Below are 15948 nucleotides of genomic sequence, written 5' to 3'. Positions count from 1 at the left end.
CCCACCAAGTTGATCCTCCCTATCACTGCAATATAATTTGAACCCTGATATAGCACTGTCCCATTGGTTATCCTCCTTCCACCAAGTCTCTGTGATGCCAATTATGTCAATCTCATCATTTGCTGCTATGCACTCTAACTCTCCCATCTTACTTCTTAGACTTCTGGCATTGGCATACAGACATTTCAAAGTGTGGTATTTGTTTGTATTAACAACCTGCTTTTCAGTTGTTAGGGATAATTCGGATAGCTGCCATTTTTGCCGGTCCTGCCCGAGTCAGTTCTTTATTTTTTTGGCTGCCTTTTATGGGCATCACCCCCTGAAATTGCTGCATATATAAACATATGATTTAACATACGCCTACCTCACACATTTGTGTGTTCTTAATTTTAAGTGGTTATTTGAGCAAATGTAATTTGCATATCTTCCTTTAAAACATGCTCGTGCGATATTCCCACAGTTTTACCCATCAGTGCACTAATTTGCCAAGTCCATCTCGAGTGTCATTCAGACCCCTATGGCTCTTCAGCCTGCACTCCCCCGTTTACCCAGACCCCTCACACAGTTATTTTAGGCCTAAGAAGAGATTTATGCAGACTTACATCTCATCAAGAGTAGAAGTAAATATAGGCCACTAACAGGCTGCTGCGCACTATGGCCGTTGGATTTAAAATATGGATTTCCACGCTGGACTCGCCCCAGAATGGCCCTGAAACACCAACTCCGCCCCTTTTTTCTTTATCTTGTGCAGTCGTATCTATGCACATCATTTGTGGCTTTCAAAATACATGTTGGTTGAGTTTGGCCCATATAACTTGTGTTTATGGGCCTTTTAATGTAACCACTGCTCTTAAAATTCACCCCTAAGTGGGTAACCTGAGACAATGGGAGATATTTACTGGGGTTCTACTAGATACGACTCATGCAGAGACTTCTATTCTCAAAGAGCGCGCCCAAGAAATCATGGCCTCAGCAGGGGAGACAATCCAAGAAGAGTGGTTGATAGAAATCTTAAACATGAAATTCACATAAACTAAGTGAATGGGTTTACAAACTGACAGAGACAGTAATAGATTAACAGGAGGATGGCAGCAGTCATCAGGGGTCCAAACAGCTCACTAATGTTTATTATTATAGAATGTGGATGGGAGTAAAGGGCCTTTGGCTAGGATGCTGCTGAAAGCCTGTGGCTCCCTTTATTCATTCCTGGCCACAGAAGCACAGTATAGTGCAGTTCATGCAAAACAGTGAGCACGCGTGGGTGAAAGTACTGCAAGTTTCTGGACGATGAGTTATTGGCTCTCTTCTACTGTAAAACAGACCATATACACTGTATAATGACGAAGTCACTCACCTGGCCACTCCTACATCTCTACATTTCATGTTACCTGCCATGCACTTACCGAGTGGGTGTTGATGATTTCCTCTATGGAGATGTATATAACAGGTTTGCTAAGAGTCACCAAGTCAGAAAATTCATCAATATTGAATTTTTCCTCTGGTTCAGGAACTTCACAAGCTGCCTGGAAGAATTTCCTGGCGAAAAACAAGGCAAAAATGATAAATATTTACATATCTAAATGACAAAATAAAAAGTATATGCTTTTAATATTTGGCTCAGAGTAAAAAAGAGGAAGCAGGATGTTAGTACAGTATGAGTGTTATATGCTCTGGAAACAACCTAGACTCCTAAAATAATGTTTTCTCTGACTATGTTCTCTCCTACTTTAGAATCCTCTTCTCATCATTACTCTTCATAAGCCAAGTCTGGGATTTTATATTATTAGGGAAGCCACCAAACAAGGGGGAACAATTGTGCCTCCATAGACAATAAGACCCCCTCTAGCTGCAAAAATATTAAGAAAACACAAACAAATAAGACAGCAGAGTATTAGGGTGAAGTGTAACTCCCCTCAACCTGCAGGAGGCACCTGCACTTGTTCCAGGGACTATCTTTGTTCAATCCACAAGAGATGCGATGGAGAAGGTACAGAGAAAGGCAACCAAAATGATAAAGGGGATGGAACAGCTCCCCTGTGAGGAAAGGCTGAAGAGGTTAGGGCTGTTCAGCTTGGAGAAGAGACGGCTGAGGGGGGATATGATAGAGGTCTTTAAGATCATGAGAGGTCTTGAACGAGTAGATGTGACTCGGTTATTTACACTTTCGAATAATAGAAGGACTAGGGGGCATTCCATGAAGTTAGCAAGTAGCACATTTAAGACTAGTCGGAGAAAATTCTTTCACTCAACACACAATAAAGCTCTGGAATTTGTTGCCAGATGATGTGGTTGGTGCAGTTAGTGTAGCTGGGTTCATAAAAGGTTTGGATAATTTCTTGGAGGAGAAGTCCATTAACGGCTATTAATCAATTTTACTTAGGGAATAGCCACTGCTATTAATTGCATCAGTGGCATGGGATGATCTTGGTGTTTGGGTACTTGCCAGGTTCTTGTGGCCTGGTTTGGCCTCTGTTGGAAACAGGATGCTGGGCTTGATGGACCCTTGGTCTGACCCAGCATGACAATTTCTTATGTTCTTATGTAAAAACCATGGCAAAATTTGTGAAGCAAATCACAAAACTAGAAAACTTCCTGTTTGTGATAAATATGTACTACAACTGCAATAAGCACTGCGGTCAAAGGATAAACAATGTCACTTTGGGAGGGAAGTAATGGGATATACTTAACGACCACAAACATTGGAAAAACTTGTGATGAATAAGTGAACATCCCCATCACCAATATTCAACGACTGTCACAGTCAATTTACCACAAGCAGATGTTATTTGATATCACAGCAGCCCGAGCCACCCCATGGCTATGAAGAGCTTGTGGTTCTACATGCATTTCTGGAACTCAAAGCCCTTAAACATGGCTGCGGGGGAACCTGAAATCCAGAGAAAGCCACTGCATGTGGGACTCCCCCCTCCTCCCACCACTCCAGAGCCCAATGTACTAAACCTGCCCTCCCCACATCAGCGTATTCACCGTTGCAATCAGCTAAAATCCAGTCCTCAGAGGAAGCAGGAAGTGAAGCGTGCATGTAGCAGGGGACTTAGCACTGCTGCATGGCATAAATGGCTGTATAGTTTTTTTTTTGTCTTGTTAAATTAACCATAAAAATGGAGGGTTTGGAGCGAGCTGGGCTCACTGGGTCCACAGTCTCCCATCCACATGGCCTTCTTTGTAAAAGCTACAGCATGAGCAGTGATCAGCTGGGACTGGGTTTATAAAGCAGTAAAAGGGAGGGAGAGCAATCTCAGCCCAAGTTTGGGAAGAACTGGGAACAAGAGCTGAGAACTGAAACCACAGAGGAGTAAGGACAGGAGATTCTCTGCCTCGCCTTCAGCCACTTGGTCTCAGCAGTTATTCCTGAGAAGTGCTATAAGATGTTCACTAGTTCATATTGCACTCTAGTCTGACCAGAAGTAAAAATTGTTAGTGCTGCTAAATGTTTCAAGCATTGCAGGGAAAGAAGAGTGGTGGATGGAAATCTTAAAAATGAAATTCATACAAATAAAAAAAACCAAACAATCTGAAATGGTTTACAAACTGGGAAAGAGAGACCCTATTAAGGATACTGTATTCATGCAGGCTTATTCTAAATTTTGGGCACATGCTGAGCAGCAGAATTCAGGATATTATGGGCAAAAACCTCCCAAAGCACTATAATAATGATTTTTTTTCAGATCTTCTGAACGGGAATTGCTCAATTCACTAACAGCATGATTGTCAAAAGCATTTAGACACTTAAAACTGGGTTTTACACATAAGTGCACTTTGCCTATGGTAAGTGGGCTTTTGAAAAATGCTACAGTATATGCTGCTGAATTGTCCGTAGTACCTATCCACGTAAAGTGCACTTAACATGGGTAAATGGGCTTTTGAAAATCGCTAGGGTTGTTTGCTACTTGTACATTCGCAATGAATGCTAGGCGATCCATATTAAAGGAAATTTGTCTGGGTACATTTTTAATTACTTGGACAAATCCCAAAGTTTAAAATTTCCTGCCCTTCTAATCAGTTAATTTTACCCTGGCCAGTAATTAAATTACCCAGAAAAAAAATATTATTTGGATAAATCGGGGGCATTCTCGGGCACAGCTAAATAATCTGAATAAATCTGGCAATGGTACAGAGCAGTCTTAATGTTATCCGGCCAAGTGTACCCGGGTAACTTTAATTTTAACTGGCTATATTCAGAATACAGTCATTAAGTAAAACAAAATGAAAACAGGGCTTTTGGGCCAGCAGGCCCAATAGCCTACCCTTTCCCCAGCTCCCAAAATACTTAAAAAGCAGTCAAAGCATAGCACCCAATTCTCTCCTCATTCCCGCCCTCCACCAACCTCACAAAACAAAAAATGTCTTGGCTATAAGCGGCTTGAGGTGCCCCCCGACCTCTGGGTTAAAATTAAAGCTCTAGTTTCAGGCCCCTGACTCCCATCCCCCCCAAACCTGGCTGGAGCAGAACAGTTGTACCACTCTGGCAGCATCCAGAGTTGCTCTGACAGATGGTGGGGATGGAGGGAGAAAGAGGAGGAATAAGGAAGGGAGCATGAGGAGGAGGAGTGTGTAAGAGGGATAGACTGGACCATGCACACACACCCACCCACTCACTCCTTTCCCCATCATCCTTCCCCATCTACTCAGATACCCACGCACTGCACACAACTCCTATACATACCACTGCATACGCCCCAGGTCTATAAGCATCAGGGGCTGGGAGTCCTGCAGGATCCCTTTGGGGGAGGGAACGATAGAAGCCCACTACACGTGCGTTCGGGGGCATGGAGGAGTTTCCTTGGGTTGTGTGATGAGGAGGGGTGGTACATTTAAAGTAAGGCCTAACAGGGTGCGAGTACCTTGGCTGGGAAGAGAGTGGGGAGCAGGGCAGGAGTGAAGGAATGCTAACACTCCAGCCTCATGCACGTTAGCAGACTGGATGCAAATGTATAGCTGCTGCCCTAGCTTTTATTTAACATATAAAATAAAATATACCTCACTTAAAAAAAAAAAAAAGAAAAGAAATTAAAAAGGAAGAAAAAATGTTAGCCCAAGCTGATACAGATTATAAATATCATATGCACTACACATATTCCAGTGCAAGTCATCACATTTTTAACTCAAAGCCTTTTTGGGGTTTTTTTGTTGCATGTTCTGCCTGTCTAGACTACACTGTAAGCTCCAATGAGTAGGAACTTGTATCTCTATTTTTCGCTGTGTATGTATGGTATATCCTGTATAAATTATGACACTCCTATTAATAGAGCATGTTCATGGTGGTAACATCTATATCTAGGTCCATCATTTATTGAATCCTATCTGCAAAGATTGAAAGATTTCCCTGCTTGACTGGGAATGGAGTTTTACATATGTCACTGGTCATAAATAGTACAGCATTATGATCCATTGGAAATGCACAATTTATAGTTTGTCGCCTCAGGAAAGTGTCTTGGAGTGCAGAGGCAGGTTTTTGCTGAGATGTGGGCAGCACGGCGGATCTCGATATTTCCTATCATTTGTGACCAGCATGTCAATGACGGGGCCATTTCCTTCCATTGTTTTCTCCTGAACTAAAGCTGCCAGGAAAAACAGAATATAGCAGTTCTCCGAAAGAGCAGTTGTGGTTCTGAATGTTATACTTAGTCATCATCAGAACTATCCCGAAATGGACAACAGCTGTCCTTTAAACTATTTTCCCAAAGAAAACTAATGTCAGACCTTGTGGCGAAAGTACCACTGTTTGTGTGATGCAATCATGGCTCACTAAAAAAAAAAAAAATAAAATACTTTAACTTGTGTAGAATTTTGTAGTGGTTTGTGCCAAGTAATTTTGTTAATTATCATAGCAGCTTAAATGTATAAGCGCTCGATTTTTCTAAATATCTTGCATACATGATGCTCAGTGACACGGAGTCCAGTAATCGGCATTCTTTCCAACTACGCATCACAACAGTTTTTGTTTCTGGAAATGGGATTAAACATGGCGTGTGCTTTGATCAGGTTTAACAAGAAATCTTAGTTTTAATTCTGCATGTAGTCCTCGACTTGCAAATATATGTCCGTCAGTACTGCAGGGGCATCTCTCACCTGAATTTCTGGTAAGTCTGGGCTAAGTAACTGTTCATAGAGGCTAAGTGTGCATTTTCACCCTCAAACAGTTTGTTGGAAGCAGCGTGCTGCAGGACTTTCGCCACCGAGCCCAGGTTCCTCCTCTGGTCTGAGTGTATCTGGCCTCCGGCTGTTATATCAATAATATCAAAACCATCGGGAGCAACAATAGCTGGGTTCAAATAGCGGTAGTACAGGAGATTCCCCACAATCTAAAAGGAAGAGAAGCATTTTCATTTTGATTAAGACCCACACATTTTGTACATCATGTTGATAATAATGGAACCATTTTGTAATCTACCAAATCCCTACGCCTTCATGAAATCTCATTTTCAGGATAAAAGTCATTAAAAAAATGTAAATGTCTGCATTTCAAGATGGAGAAGCTAAACAGATCTAAATGCACTCCAACAGGTGCAAGGTATCTCCTAATGCCAGGGACCTTCAGAAGAAGGTTTAGTCAAGGGCACTGAAATTCCTGGTCTATCCCTCGTCTTTTAATATTCACAACATGCACAGATAGATACTTGGGCGAGACGAAATCAAACAGCTACCTTTAACAGTTCATCTTCTGTTGCATCAGGGAATTTTTCGTGGAGCGAGTTCTTCAGCACTTTGGCTACGTATCTCATGCCATAACTGGACACAACACAAAGGACAAGGCAAAACAGCAAAAGATAAAACTTTGAATCTAAATGAACAGCCTCAGATCAACTGGGTTTAGTTAGGCTTGTTAGCAGGTAAAATTAGGATAGCACATAGCACAGGTCTAATAGTAGTGAGTGATCAATTTAAGACACTTACACACCCAGTGCCCTTTACTGAAAAATATTTCAGCAACCAGGCTTTCTTCCTACTCAAGAGGATATTAAATGAAAGACTGGCAATATTTTTCTTCAGGGTAGCAATTATCACAAGAAATCTACAGGTGATATACCTTGCTCTCTTAATTTAGAGTCTTGTTCCTTTATTTATTTTTTAAACTATTTATTATTTATTTATTTGTGTCCTATACACACCTGGAGAAACCGTGCAGGTTTCTCCAGGTGTGTATAGGACACTAAAGTCCTATACACACAGATATATACACCTATAAAGAAATCAGTGCTGATTGTGTATAGGACACTAAAGTCCTATACACAATCAGCACTGATTTCTTTAGTCTTGATTAAGAATTTTTAAATTTGGTACAAAATAGAAGCAGTGTAACAAGTTAGCCCATCCAAATGGTATCTTCCAAACTCACCATATTTATTGTGTAGCAGAAACACACCTGGAGAAACCTGCACGGGCGCAAGCCAACGCTGCAGGAATGAATCGGCTGCTGTGAGAGGAGAATCAGTAACATCTGGGGATTGTTGTCCAATTATAATTGGGATAAATTGGCACAAAGGAGCAAAGGGACATTCAACAATGTGGAAAATGGCAAATGCCCAGGAGAGAAAGAACAAACCATAGGCATTCCTACACATTAACCACATAATAACGCTTTTGCAATGTTAATGCAACCGGCAACAATAACTCATATGATGGAATCTCAGTTTTCTAAGTAACCAATTTACTTATCGGGGATAATCTCTGCTAAATCAATCTAAAAGTAACCAGAAAAGGCACAGAAATCAATATTTCTCCTCCTCTCATTTTTGTAGAGGCTTTTTTATTCTGTAGTTTGACATCTCCCCCTGTTCACCTGCTGTGAACAGCTTTAGTCTGGTGTAGAAATGCAGTATATCCAGAGAATCAAACAGGGTTTTCTGTTGGTACTTGCATTAGCCCCTGGGAAATGACAAAGGGAGAGGGTGGATTAGGGAGCAGAGTAGCTTTTCGCTGCAGGACACTGGCCAATAGAGTTGGGGCACCAGCCGTGCATACCGTGCACCAGGGATAATATAGAACAGCTCAAGAAATTAGTAAGAGTCCATACTATTAACCATTCTGTGCCTTGCAATTTTAATGAACTGTTATTAGCACTATAGTAGATTTTTTTTCTTTTTTTTCAATATTTTATGTAATACTGTGGCTGTCTGCGGGAAGGAGGATGGGGAGGATCATAACATGACTGTACCCTGCAATCAGTTTCAGGGAGAGGGGCTACTGTGGGTGGGCAGGGCACTAGGCAGTTGCCTCGATTTCCCCAATCTTGTATCTGAGTACCAACACCTTTCTTTCTAGAAAGAAAAAGCACTGGCATTAAAATAAACTAAACTGTAAACAGAGGTAACTTACTAAGGGCCTGATTCATTAAGGTCTTTTCCCAGAGACACAGAATGTGAGAAAAGCCTTAATGAATCAGCCCCTAAGGCTGAATGTTCATACATTTTGCTTTGAGCAGAAAGCTTTGGAAATTGGGAAATTAAAAGCAATAGTGCTTTACATATCCAGCTTAGGAATGGTAAACATATAAGTGACCTTAAAAGCAATTAGCAATACGTTCTGGCACTACTTTCTAGAGTTCATCAGAAATCTGTAAGCAATTACTTGCCTAAGCAAGAAATCATATGAATAGTCAGGTTTTAAATGACTGAAAATTAATAGGTTAGTAAGCTGGAACTTGTGGTGTTCTAGTTCTGGTGCCTGTATGGGATTGGGTGGCTATAACAGAACCTCCAAACTGTGCATGCTAGAACCTCTGAATTTTCTTTTTCTCAGCAAGTCATCACTATTTCCCCCCTCAGAGCATCTCATACTAATCCTCAATGTCACACAGCCATGTCTCCTCCCCTCAGCTGGGGACATCAGTCCCTATCCTAGCTCTTTAAGGCTTCCCTCAAACAAAACGGCAAGCTAATCCCTCAAACCCTATCTCTTAACTCCTCCTTCCTCTCTCCCATTCTCATGTTCCCTTTGGAAACCTCTGCTCTGTTTCCAACAAAACTTGCCTCCATCCATGACCTCTCTACTTCACATTGGCTCCATCTTCTTGCCTTGACTGAGACGTGGCTTTCCCTTTTTGATTTAATCATTTCTATAATCAAAGATTCTCTTATGTATCTTCTCTGTGTGTTTTGCCTAAACTGTAAGCTGCCATGGCGCAGGGAGTGTCGTGTGTGTCTGCACAGAGCTGAGTAAGTCTCGTAGTGCTATATCTTATCTGCAGTGGCAGATAAGCTCCAAGGAGCAAGGACTGTATTACATGGCTCTGTACAGTGCTTTGCAGATGTGACATGCTCTACACAAATCATGGTAATAATATAACGCAATACACAACATACTAGCTTCATGACAACGCAACACTTACGGAACCATATCAAGTGATGAAAATATCGACAGGAGGACTTTGTCGGTTACAGTCCGGAGACTATGGATAGAAACTTCCAGTCTGCCTGTCACCTCTGAGTGGGTTAAGGCTTCTTCTGTCGTTACATCGTAGGGTAGTTTACTGCAAATTAACGTACAAAGCCAGGTGCACATCAGACTACATAGAGCTATACTTCTTCTTCAAACAAAGAAAAAAACCTATCTGGTAAATATACCTCTTAATCATTGTAAACGAACCCCATAAGTTTATTGCAACACAAGCATAATAAAAACAATTCAAAACTTGTGTAGCTTTTTGTTTAAAGGATTACCACGGAAATAATTTTTTGTAAAAATATATTGCTGTAAACAAGCACTATAATCATTTATCATAGAAGGTTGTGAGTTGGAAACAGTGTTTAAAATTTTTTTTTCCAGATTTTTAGCCCACCTTTCCAAATAATGCTCAAGGTGGCTTATCACATTATTCATAATTCAGGTCAAATAAGTCCCTGATCCGAAATGACAGGCGATAAAAAAGTGTCTTGCCCAAGGTCACAATGAGTGTCATTGTGATTTCAACCCTGGTTTCCCCGCTTCTCTGCCACACTCAGTTGCCGAAGGTCAGACGGAATGGCCATGAGATTTGAACCCTTATTTTCCTGCTTCTTGGCCCATTGATCTAACTACCATATTACTTCTTGTTCTCTGCAGTCTTTTCTATTTCAATGTGGTTTTGAACGCTGCTGCAGATACGCCTGTGCAGCTAACTCGATAAGTGGAAGCGCGTTGCTGTAATCACAGAAGCCAGGTTCCCACCTCTGTGGCATCAGCTTAAAAACATTTAAAAAAAAACCTCATTTAAAAAGAAAAAACCAACCTAAAATATTCTTTTTTCCAAAATCACCTCTTCTTACAGTGAATGATTACAATGCTCACTCAGATGGTATCTTTAAAATAAGCACACGGGTGCACATATACACACATATGTACGCGCAAGCTGGAATTTTCTTTCATATGCGTGCTTGAAACGCGTATGATTTAAAATACACCCACTGCTCGTACGTGTGCTCCTAATTTATTTATTTATAGTTTATATTATATATATATATATATATATATATTTTTTTTTTTTTTTTTTTTAAGGAGTTACTCAAGCTAATGTACTTCACGATTCTTCTTTAGGATTTTGTTGGCTTTACTGTGTGCAGGTAGGCGGATTTTGAAACGTGCTCACATGAAGGACATTCCCAGTTTTACCAATTAGTCTACCAGTTTGCCCAGTCCATCTTGAGGTCATCCAGACTCCTCTGGGTTTTTCAGCCTACCCCCCCCCCACCCCCAAGTTCACTTAGACCTCACCCTGCCACCTTAGGCCTCAAAAGAGATTTCTGCAGATTTATAACTCATGGGGAGGAGCAGTAAATATATGCGGCTAACAAGCTGCCACATGCTGTGGCCAGCAGAATTAAAATACAAATTTTCATGCAGAACGTTTGGGCCTGCCCTTTTCCTTTTCCTCGCACCCGCATATATACACACGTATAATTTGTGGCTTTAAAAGTACACGTTGCTTGAGCGCAGCCCAAATACTCGTGTATATGGGCCTTTTAACGTGAGCAACACTTTTAAAATTCACTCCTTAGAGTATTGGTCATAACTAAAAAATACATGGCAGATGCTCTTTAAAACCTAAGGACAAGGAGAACATGGAAAGAAAGTAAAACAAAAAAAATGGCAGCCACCAAACACAAAGACAGACAAGTCTTCTTCGTTTTGGAAAGTAGGATAAAAAAAACCCAAAACACATTCTCAGATTTTGCTTCATGTATTCCTTTTGTCTGCACAGCTCCCCTTTACTTATCTACAGCTAACTGGAAGCTGCCCTAACCCTAGACTTCTGTCTGAGAGGAGGGAGGGAGGGAGAATAGGACAGCAGAGAGTCATCATTTGCAATTCTGGGACTTTGCTAACCAGTTACTTGCACTCCTTTACCAAACATGGCCTGTGAAGAAGGAAGCACTTCTATCCCTTCAACACTAAAGTTACAGGCCTGCATTTAGTATTTTCAGCTCCTGCTACTAGAAGGCCATCAGAGGGCAGCACTAGGAAATGTGGCCTCCAGTCCTCTCTTCCAGTGCTGAAAAGGGCTCGAGGCTAAAGCTTCCGAGGAATCACATCAAAACTTGCTCACCGGATACTATTCAGCAATTCTTAAAATGAATAAAGTGTAAGCCGTGCACTTTAGGTCTGGATGACATTGCTTGTCCCAATTTACCTGGCCTCTCCAGATGCCATTTCCCACTGGTTAACCCATGTCTTGTACACTTCCACAGGGTTGGTATTAATGATAAGAGCTTTATCTTCAATGATTTCCTTTACAACAGGAGCCAGTAGCTGCCGTAAGGTGTTTTGTCCTCTGGCTCCTCGGTTAAAGCTGACAACCATCTTTATGACAGTAGGGTTACCAGTGACAATATCCTGGATTTGGTCTACTTTAGACCTAGGATTAAAACAAATTCACACTTTCAGGAGAATTTTAAAAAGATGTTAAGCATGTAAATTTAACATACTATTGCAGCATGTGGAAAACTGCGTGGTGTTTTCCCAGGCTGGAGGCACAAAGTCACAGGGACTCCAGCCTTTTTCAAAAACCTTTCAGTTTATTCATATGAACAGTATTTCAAACAAATGACTGCCTACCTTTGCAGTACACATCCCACTCCCTGGGCTTTTGGTCAGCATAGATTTATAAGAGCTGCCTCTCCTGGAGACGTAGGGGCCTCCTGAACCCAGCTGGGCTTACACTCTTATGTTTCCCAGCTGGTCCCACCCTCAGACCTCTCTCCTGCCCCATAGAGCTCTCTCCCTCTATGGGTTTAAGATGGACCAGGCCTCTAGCCTGGTCCTAAACATACAACAAAGGGGAAAATGGGGTTACTCCATTACATAGCAATTTTCAAAAGCCATTTACCCATGTTAAGTACACTTAGTGTGGGTAAAACATTGACAATTCAACAACATATATTGTAGCAATTTTCAAAAGCCCACATACATGGTAAAATGAATTTATACATCACATGCAAAACCCAGTTTTAAGTATGTAAATTCTTTTGAAAATCAGACTCTGTCTTTTGTCACTTAATGTCTTTCCCTTCAAATGGGGCATTCTCAATGTTTCGGCTCCAGAAAGATACATGGATGTCAATAAAACGTGCAGCAGCAAAACTGCCCATCAATGACTGAGAAGCTTTATTTTTCCTCGAGTTATTGTCTACTCTTTCTTGATCATCAGGATTCAGCTCCTTTATATTCTGTAGGAGTTTTGTAGCATCAAAAGAATACAGCAAGGCAGTTTCCAGCGAATATGAGCATTTATGCCACGAGCAAGAAGTAAACATTCAGGACACAAAAACTAGTGGAGCCTGTGCAAAGAATTTGTTTTTATTTTGTTTTGTTTCATTTATTTGAAAAAAAAAATTAAAAAAAGAAAAAACAAACAAAAAAAATTGTTGGGTCAGGCCCTGCTGCGAAAAAACCAAAACAGAACAGGTTCCAGCACTCGGGTTAGCCGGTGCCATTTTCATGTACAGCACATTTTCACAATTATGCCCATCTCAAGTCAGCTGATGCCATTGTCTACTCTTACACCAGGTGAAGGAGCGGCCTGGGAAGGCTGAAGAACTGGAGTAAGAGGTTGGTGCGAGTAGGAGGATCTGGGGATCAGGACAGTGATGGGATGTTTTGCTTTTTGCAGTGTGAGGGCAATGTTTATTTTAAAACTAAAACAGAAATGAATGGAATTTCATTCCTTTTTCTTTTGTTTTAAAAATAAAATGAAATAGGAAATTTTGTTTCTAATAAAAGCACATTCCTAGAAAACTACTGAAGTTTTGAGAAATATGCAGGGGTATACCATTATATAACAGACAGAAACACACCATTCTCTGCTAGGCCAGGATATATGGAACTTTACTAACAACCTCCCCCTCCCACCCCTCAAAAAGTTTTGGTCTGATCAAAATCTCTTCAATCAAAAAGGTGAAATTACTTTTTACTTGATAATTTCCTCTGAGTCTAGTCAAACCAGTCCAGACAAGTGTAACTGATCAGCAGATGGAGACAGATCAACCGAATCGCTGATGCTGCTTCTTATATGCAATCTTTATGTAATCTTATATATCTTTATTATATATATAATCTTATAGGCAATCTGCTATACTTCGGTATATAAAAGAATTTAAATAAATAAAAAATAAAATATGCATCTGTGCTAACACCAGCCTGTCAGTATTTCTGTAACAAACTGTGAACAACTTTAAACGTCTAATTATCACCAAAATGCCAAAACAAATATACCAGTGATCTTCCAGAAGAACCAGGCCATGGAAGCAACAGCAAGAACAATATACATGAGATCTCTCACCTGCAGAACAGACAAGAAAGCCTTCATGCCCACAGGCAAACATTGCCTTCAGCAGTTTAGTTGGGAATGACAAGAACATAAATCTTCAAATACCCTCCAGATCTGGATATAAGTTATGGAAGCAGTAAACTTCCTGGCCTTTAGGAGAGTAGCCTCCACATCCTAGGAATATGTTTTCTTCACTAAAACGTGCCCTCAAGGGCTAGGTTGTAAGACAAAATTGATTTGGATCTTTGTACAGAACCGGACCCTGAGAAAAGTAATGCCTTGTTCGATGAAGTCTCAATGGACTGCTGTGCCTCAGATGCATGAGATCTGCATATCAGGGATGATGTGGACAGTCTAGAGCTACTAAGGTCACCAGTCCCAGATGCCTTGCTATCTTCTGAAGAATTCTGCCTATCATGGGCTAGGGAGGAAACATGTACAGGACCTCATCCACTGGTTAACTCTGAACTATGGTGTCGACTCCAACCAAAAATGTCCCTCGTCCAGCTGTAAAACCTGCACACCTTAGCATTCTGAATGGATGTCATAAGATCCATTACCGGCACACCCCACTGGTCCACTATTTGATTGAAGGCCATGTGAGATAGAGACCATTGCCCTGGGTTGATTACATTGTAACTAAGGAAATCTCTCCAGTGATGGGAGACGCCAATAGAGCCATCAAATTCTTTGCTGCCCGAGTGAGAAGCAGGTCTATTTCCAATGACACTTGAAGACTTCTATTTGTCCCATGCCTTTCGAATTTGTTAACTGTTCTAGTCTTCACCACCTCTTCTGGGAGGGCATACCAGGCATCCACTACCCTCTCTGTGAAGAAATACTTCCTAATATTAGTTCTGAGTCATCCCCCTGGAGTTTCATATTTTGACCCCTAGTTCTACTATTTCCTTTCCAGTGAAAAAGTTTTGAAGTTTGTGCATGTTAATAGCTGTCAGGTATCTAAGGTCTATCATATCTACCCCCTGTACCTCCTCTCCTTCAGGGTATACTTATTTAGATTCTTCAGCCTCTCTTCGTAGATCTTCTGAAACAGACCCCACACGATTTTGGTTGCCTTCCTCTGGACTGTTTCCATCCTGTCTCTATCCTTTTTGAGATACAGTCTCCAGAACTGAACACAGTACTCCAGGTGGGGCCTAATCAAGGATTTGTACAGAACAGGCATCCGCCAGATAAGTAGCACCTGATTCTTCCCTTTCTTGCCTCTCTTAGCCACGTGGTTCTAAGCAACCTGAAAAGCTGGTGACTTATCCAGCAATAGCTCCAAATCAACCGCTAAGTTTCCCAAAACAATCTCCCATCCCTGTGGTAAATGTTAACTTCTGAGCAAGAGAGCTCTCCTTGACTGTCATTTTTTTTTTTTTTTACTTTATTACTGGTCAGCAAATTAACAACCCCACTTCTTAAAGAAACAGACACAGTTGGATAAAGAAACACAGATGGAGAATATGAGACAGGGGGAAAGGGGAAGTGGGAGGGAAGGAATTCAATTGATTCCTCTGGAAACCATCTGGTCCTGGGATGCTTCACTGAGGGTGGGATTCCAAGCTCTCTCTTCAGGAGTTGAACACCTATAATTTATTTTTAACCCAAGAACCCTACAGAGGGAGGAAGAGTTAGTCTCTTACCTGTAGGATTTTAGAAAGCTGGTCTTTTTCCAAAGCCAAGCTAAAGCTCACTGCACAGATCTCATAGCATTTGCTTACTGTCAGCAGTAAAACATTTAGAGAAGCAAAGGCTGTACATAAGCATAACATTATTAATCATAAGATACAGAAATTGCTAGAAGTGCACATAGTAAGAGCTGCTATTGGACTAAATCAGAATTTTACCTTATATGGGACTACATCATGTTGTAGTTAAGATCACCCAGAAGTTCAATGAACCAATTATCAGCTGAAGACTAATTTAGTAGTAGTGATTATTAATGAATCATCTAAAATAATATGACTGAAATAGTTATCACATATGGTAATTGTGCTGTTTCCTTACATGTAAGTAAATAAAAGAATTATTACCAAATCACTAGGTGAGTTTACTTTCTAATAAACCTAGCTTGGGGAGTCTTGTAGGGCAAAGATACAAAATTGTGGTCCTCAAATGTTGCAAATAGGCCTTGTTTCTGGGTATCCATGTTACACAAATTAACCAGTTCTCCTGCC

The 15948-nt window shown here is 40.9% G+C and overlaps 1 protein-coding gene across 2 annotated transcripts in view; it reads right to left on the bottom strand.

Annotated features, from left to right (window-relative positions):
• Window positions 1–15948, bottom strand: part of IQGAP2 (IQ motif containing GTPase activating protein 2) — a 604286-nt gene that overhangs the window by 90845 nt on the left and 497493 nt on the right. For both annotated transcript variants that reach the window (XM_029575244.1, XM_029575253.1), the window contains 5 exons: window positions 11630–11854; window positions 9353–9493; window positions 6669–6753; window positions 6094–6326; window positions 1404–1536 (listed from right to left, as the gene is read on the bottom strand). In XM_029575244.1, coding sequence (XP_029431104.1) covers window positions 1404–1536; window positions 6094–6326; window positions 6669–6753; window positions 9353–9493; window positions 11630–11854 — 817 coding nt within the window. The remainder of the gene's footprint in view (window positions 1–1403; window positions 1537–6093; window positions 6327–6668; window positions 6754–9352; window positions 9494–11629; window positions 11855–15948) is intronic.

Source organism: Rhinatrema bivittatum, chromosome 1 (genome assembly GCF_901001135.1).
Source record: "Rhinatrema bivittatum chromosome 1, aRhiBiv1.1, whole genome shotgun sequence".
NCBI lineage: Eukaryota > Metazoa > Chordata > Amphibia > Gymnophiona > Rhinatrematidae > Rhinatrema > Rhinatrema bivittatum.
The sequence above is the reverse complement of the archived record's forward strand: the minus strand, read 5'-3'. Positions and strand labels throughout refer to the sequence as shown.